At 36.4% G+C, this 7,007-nt stretch overlaps 2 protein-coding genes across 2 annotated transcripts in view; both read right to left on the bottom strand.

Moving 5' to 3' along the window:
- The window catches only part of LOC128246998 (zinc finger protein 879-like), a 5,949-nt gene extending 3,478 nt beyond the window's left edge, over positions 1-2,471 (bottom strand). Inside the window, exons 1-2 of the mRNA XM_052977746.1 lie at positions 2,443-2,471; positions 1,406-1,749 (exon numbers count right to left, since the gene is read on the bottom strand). Coding sequence (XP_052833706.1) covers positions 1,406-1,749; positions 2,443-2,471 — 373 coding nt within the window. The remainder of the gene's footprint in view (positions 1-1,405; positions 1,750-2,442) is intronic.
- On the bottom strand, positions 48-6,440 carry LOC106871789 (zinc finger protein 93). Its single transcript, XM_052977607.1, has 2 exons — positions 4,477-6,440; positions 48-2,281 (listed from the first exon to the last, which is right to left on the bottom strand). The coding sequence occupies exon 1, from the start codon at positions 6,066-6,068 to the stop codon at positions 4,743-4,745; it is 1,326 nt and encodes a 441-aa protein (XP_052833567.1). The 5' UTR covers positions 6,069-6,440; the 3' UTR covers positions 48-2,281; positions 4,477-4,742.
- Between the last annotated feature and the right edge of the window lie 567 nt (positions 6,441-7,007).

Here is a 7,007-nt window from a genome sequence, read left to right as displayed (position 1 = left end):
GTGTGCCTGGAGTGACAGAAGATAAATGAATGACAAGAAGAACCAGGTAAATTCAATGCAACTGTTATTTATTACAACCCCTTATAAAAATACATGGCAAATGTCTTACATATTGTGAAGTAACTGGTTTTGCAAGTTTTAAGTAACTTTTGTCTGGAACAGTGGAAGTTGTATCGTGGTTGAAATTCTGTAGCAAGTTCATGGCTTGGTTCTGTGTGTTGGGCAGCATCGGTTGTTGTGATCTGATCTCTCTCTCCTTCTCTTTCTCTCTGCTCAAAAACATGAGGGACAGTTCCATATATAATGACTGGTGGGCAGGAAGAGAATTTTTCTATGTTGGGATAAAAACTGTTGCTCAGACATCTGTTGGCTAGTTAAGACCATTTGATCTTTGCAACGGATTTAGTCCAACCCTAATCACATGATCAATGTTGACAATACTGAAATACACACATCATCATTAAATGTCTGTTGTCCATGTTGGCATGGTTTCGCAAACTGGAATACTGGATAAGATTCTTCTCTGATTTGGCATGTTTTCTATGGCTTGATGCCCTTTCTAACACCAATCACTCTGAGAGTGTAATAGATAAACATTTAGTTAACACTCGCAGTACCAAGCAGTCATTTATCACCACTTTTGCTTTTTACTTTTTAATTTCTACAACTCTATTGAATGGTGCAATCATAAGCATCATTTCATATGTGTATAGATATATATTTTTTGCATGTAAACAAATGCTAAAAGACTGTATTTTCAAATCCTTTATTCACTGCATTTGCTCATATTTAAAGAAAATTGTACTGAATAAAAGTTTTCAATGGCAGTCAAAAATGACCACTTTGAGATTTGTAAGAAAAAAGAAATGTTGATACTTCTAGTGTTAACCCATTAGCATTTAAACCAGCCATATCTGGCAGAAATATTCAACCTATTTTATGTTCAAACTAACCAGACTCAGCCTCTTATGCCTACCCGACAATGTCATTCTAAAAATAAACAATCACATCATTGAAATTTAAAAGCTGAGATAATACATGACAAATTTAAAATAACGTGATTAAATAAACATCATATTCAACAGAATAATCTGCATGGTAAAAGGTTAAGTAACCACTTACAGAGAAGGGCTTACTACAAATATCAGACAGATCGCTTCTCCCCCGTATGAACACATTTGTGAGAAGTCAAGTTGCTATGTTGGGATAGGACATGGCTTCTCTCCTGTATGGATATGTTTGTGTTTAGATAAGCTAGAACTCACAGAGAATGATTTACCACATATATCACAGTGATATGGTTTTTATCCTGTATGAATACGCTTGTGAGTAGCTAAGTTGTCATTCCGGGAGAATGATTTACCACAGATATCACAAGAATATGGTGTCTCTCCTGTATGGATACGTTTGTGATTGGCTAGGCTACTATTGAAAGAGAAAGATTTGTTACAGATGTTGCAGTGATATGGCTTCTCTCCTGTATGAATACGTTTATGAGAAGTTAAAGCACTACTTTGAGGGAATGATTTACCACAAATATTACAGGAAAATGGCGTCTCTCCTGTATGAATACGTTTGTGAGTTGTTAAAGAAGTACTATGTGAGAATGATTTGCTACAGATGTTACACTGATACGGCTTCTCTCCTGTATGAACACGTTTGTGAGAATTTAAGGCACTTCGGTTAGAGAATGATGCACCACAAATATTACAGTGATAGGGTTTCTCTCCAGTATGAACAGGCTTGTGTCTAGTCAATTCATATTTTTTAGAGAATGATTTACCACAGATATCACAGCGAAATGGCTTCTCCCCTGTATGAATACATTTGGGCTTATTTAAGTTACCCTTTTGCGAGGACTTCTTGCAAACATCACAGTCATGTGACAATTTTTGTGTCTCCCTTTTCTTATCATCAGGAAAAATAAGATTTTCACTTTTTTCCATTATTTTTCTTCTAAAATCTTTTTGCTTCTATAGTCTTTTGTTTACAAATATTTCAACTGCTGTATTTTTATCCATTGTCACTTTTGTCTCAAAACTCTTTAGTAAATTTATCCAAGTTTAATTTGCAACCAGACTCATCTTGTAGACACTCCAGCCGGTGATGTCCAGAAAGTTTGCTAATAACACATTTCAGAGTAAATATATCAGAGGAATTCTACCATAGATTCATAGAAACAATCTTTTATATCTGCTCTGTACAATATTTTCATTTTGGTCTTTAAAAGATGATAAATAATGAGAATGTATCTTCTGCTATTCCAATGTCATCTGATATTCTGAAATAATAAAGAAACAACAGTGTAACATATAGAGGCTACTTAGAAAATACAGATTCAACATTTCCTTAGAGATAAACTCTAGAAATAAACATTTACCTGAACAAAAGAACTTTTTGATTTATTAAAATTTACATCAGAAAATCTTGTGTGAAGCTTACATATTCCTAAACTCCAGCAACACATTCATGTTTATATGTGTGTGTAGAAGGTAGAAAACACACAAGTTGATATATATAAGGAAAATAAGACAAAGTAGAAAATGCTAAAATAATTTTATCATGAAACACGTTTTGTAATGGTTAGTACCGGTTTCAGTCTCTGACATTTTCAACTAAGAGTAAAACAAAGGTGGATATCAATTAAGATATTAAATTGAAGACAAAATTAAAATAAATGTTTTGTAAATATTTCCAGTGGCTCTGTGGTAAGTAGCTTGCATGGTTCTGGGTCCAGTCACACTGCATGGCACCTTAGGCAAGTGTCTTCTACTATAACCTCGGGCCGACCGAAGCCTTGTGAGTAGATTTGGTAGACGGAAACTGAAAGAAGCCCATCATATACATATATATGTGTTTGTGTATATGTTTGTGCGTCTGTGTTTGTCCCCCCCAACATCGCTTGACAACCGATGCTCGTGTGTTTACGCCCCCTGTAATTAGCGGTTCGGCAAAAGAGACCAATAGAATAAGTACTAGGCTTATAAAGAATAAGTCCTGGGGTTGATTTCTTCGACTAAAGGCGGTGCTCCAGCATGGCCACAGTCAAATGACTGAAACAAGAGTTTTCACGTAGGTACGACATTTTCCTCTTTTCTGTGTATCTCTCTTTTTTCATTTGTGAAGGCTTGGTAGGTATTATTTTCCTTATACATATATACATGTGGAGGTGCAATGGCCCAGTGGTTAGGGTGGTGGACTCTCAGTGGTAGGGTCGCAGTTTCAATTCCCAGACCGGATGTTGTGAGCGTTTATTGAGCAAAAATATGAGGCTACAGTAAGGGGTGGTGGCGAACCCTGCTGTACTCTTCCACCACAACTTTCTCTCACTCTTTCTTCCTGTTTCTGTTGTACCTGTAATTTCAAAGGGGCCAGCCTTGTCACACTCTGTATCACACTGAATCTCCCCAAGAACTACGTTAAGGGTACACATGTCTGTGGAGTGCTCAGCCACTTGCACGTTAATTTCACAAGTAGGCTTTTCTGTTGATCGGATCAACTGGAACCCTCGACGTTGTAAGCGACGGAGTGTCATGATACATACAGTAGAACCTCGCAGTATGAGTAATTTGCTGTACGACGTATTTGACAACTCGTCATTTTACCAACAGAAAGTAGCAAAGGAAATTAGTTTTAAATGAAAGATATATGTCAATCTGAAAGAAATTGCTTTTTCAAAAAAAATATGCCACATATAAGTTATCTTAGGTGTAATGACATAAACTATAGAGTTGGGAGGCTGTTATCACACTCTGTTCTTTCTTTCTTTTTTGGCAGAGAAGGAACTTGACAAATACAGTGATTCCCTGATGAGTAGTTTGGTTATTGCCATGGAGAAAACCCACAACACCAATTTAGGAGGAGCTCAAAATGCTTCTTGTTCTTAAGAATTGTCACATTGATAGTCACACATCTATATGGATACACAGTTAACACTAGAAGTACCGAATGGTCATTTATCATCACTTTTGCTTATAACATTTTAATATCAACCACTGTATTGAATGTGCAATCATGAGCATCATTTCATATATTTGTGTGTATATACATATACATATATATATTCTATGCTTATATTTAAAATAAATTATATTAAATAAGATTTTCAATGTCATTCAAAAATGACCACTTGTAAGAAGTGAGAAATGTTGGTATTTCTAATGTTACTAGCCATATCTGGCCTGAATATTCTACCTATTTTTTTTTCAAACTCGCCAGACTCAACCTCTTAAACCTACTCAGCAATCTCATTCTAAAAATAAACAATCACATCATCAAAACTTGAAAGCTGTGAGATAATGCATGACAAGTTGAAAATAATGTGAATAAATGAACATCACATTCAACAGAATAATCTGCATGGTAAAAGGTTTAAGTCACCACTTACAGAGAATGATTTACCACAAATATCAGTGGGATTGCTTCTTCCCAATATGAATATGTTTATGAGAAGTACCTATTGAGTGAATGACCTACCACAGATATCACAGTGATATGGCTTCTCTCCTGTATGAATACGCTTGTGAGTGGATAAGTTGTCATTGTGATTTACCACAGATGCCACGAGAATATGGTGTCTCTCCTGTATGAATACAATTATGTTAAGTTAAAGAACTGTTACAAGAAAATTTACTGCAGATATTACAAGTATATGTTGTCTCTCCTATATGAACACATTTCTGAGAAGTTAAAGTACTACTTTGAGAGAATGATTTACCACAGATGTTAAACCGATATGGCTTCTATCCTGTATGGACACGTTTGTGAGAATTTAAAGCACTTCGCTGAGAGAATGATTTACCACAGACAACACAGTAATATGGCTTCTCTCCAGTATGAATACGTTTATGAGCAGTCAATGTAGTTTTTACAGTGAATGATTTACCACAAATGTCACAGTGATATGGCTTCTCCCCTGTATGAATACGTATGTGAGAAATTAAAGTATTTCGGTGAGAGAATGATGTACCACAGATGTTACACTGATATGGCTTCTCTCCTGTATGAATACGTTTGTGTGCAGTCAAGCCAATTTTTTGAAAGAATGATTTACCACAGATATCACAGTGAAATGGCTGCTCCCCTGTATGGGAACTCATGTGTGAATTAAAAGCACTCATCTGAGAGAATGATTTACCACAGACAACACAGTGAAATGGCTTCTCTCCTGTATGAATATATTTGTGTGTAGTCAATGTACCACTTCCAGAGAATGATTTACCACAAATGTCACAGTGAAATGGCTTCTCCCCTGTATGGGAACGCATGTGTAAATTAAAAGCACTTCTCTGAGAAAATGATGCACCACAGACATCACAGTGGTGAGGCTTCTCTCCGGTGTGAATATATTTGTGGTTAGACAATGCACTACTTCCAGAGAATGATTTCCCACAAATGTCACAGTGAAATGGCTTCTTCCCTGTGTGAACATGGATGTGATAACTCAAAGCACTTCGGTTAGAGAATGACATACTACAGACATCACAGTGATAAGGCTTCTCTCCGGTGTGAATACGTGTGTGTGTAGTCAAGCTACCTTTGTGAAAGAATGATTTATCACAGATGTCACAGTGAAATGGCTTCTCTCCTGTATGAATACGCTTGTGTGTAGTCAAGTTCTTACTTTTAGAGAATGATTTACCACAGATGTCACAGTGAAATGGCTTCTCCCCTGTATGCAAACGCTTATGATAACCTAAAGAACTTCGCTGAGAGAATGGCACACCACAGACATCACAGTGATAAGGCTTCTCTCCTGTATGAATACGTTTGTGTGTAGTCAAGCTACCATTTTGAGAGAATGATTTACCACAAACATCACAGTGATAAGGTTTCTCCCCTGTATGAATACGTTGGTGTGTAGTCAAGCTACCATTTTGAGAGAATGATTTACCACAAACATCACAGTGATAAGGTTTCTCTCCTGCATGAATACGTTGGTGTATAGTGAAGCAAATCTTTTGAGAGAAAGACCTTTTACAGACATCACAGTCATATGACAATTTTCGTCTCCCATTTTCTGTATCTTCTGGCAAAATCCGTTCCTTTATTTTCTTATTCTTTTCCATTATTTTACTTCTAAAATCACAATAGGTATTTTTTTCTTTTTGCTTCTATAGTTCTTTGTTAACAAATATTTCTGCTGTTGTGTTTCTGTCTAATATTACCTTTGTCCCAAAACTCTTTAGTAAATTTATCCACGTTTAATCTGCAACCAGACTCATCTTGTAGACACTCCAGCCAGTGATGTCCTGAAAGTTTGCTAATAACACATTTCAGAGTAAATATATCAGAGGAATTCTACCATAGATTCATAGAAACAATCTTATATATCTGCTCTGTACAATATTTTCATTTTGGTCTTTAAAAGATGATAAATAATGAGAATGTATCTTCAGTTATTCCAATGTCATCTGATATTCTGAAATAATAAAGAAAAGACAGTGTAAGATATAGAGGCTACTTAGAAAATACAGATTCAACATTTCCATAGAAATGTTGGAATATGGAATATATGACAGAGAAATGTTGGATAAACATCACAAATGAACATGGATCATATTCTGATTAAATAAATCAGTTCTCTAACACTTCTGAAACATTTTATTGTTACCTTTCAAATACGACATTTCATGGGAAAGAACATAATAGATATATAGCCATGCTACATGGCAGTGAAGCATGGGCTGTGACTGCTGAGGACATGCGTAAGCTCGCAAGGAATGAAGCCAGTATGCTCCGCTGGATGTGTAATGTAAATGTGCATACCCGTCAGAGTGTAAGTATCTTGAGAGAAAAGCTAAACATAAGAAGCATCAGTAGTGATGTGCAAGAGAGACGATTGCGCTGGTTTGGACATGTGGTGAGAATGAATGAGGATAGCTGCATGAAAAAGTGCCACTCCCTAACAGTTGAGGGAACCCGTGGAAGAGGTAGGCCCAGGAAGACCTGGGCTGAGGTGGTGAGGCAAGACCTGCGAACATTGGGCCTCACCGAGGCGATGACTA

This window comes from Octopus bimaculoides, chromosome 28, assembly GCF_001194135.2.
Source record: "Octopus bimaculoides isolate UCB-OBI-ISO-001 chromosome 28, ASM119413v2, whole genome shotgun sequence".
Classification (NCBI taxonomy): Eukaryota; Metazoa; Mollusca; class Cephalopoda; order Octopoda; family Octopodidae; genus Octopus; species Octopus bimaculoides.
This window is presented reverse-complemented; position numbering and strand designations above follow the sequence as displayed.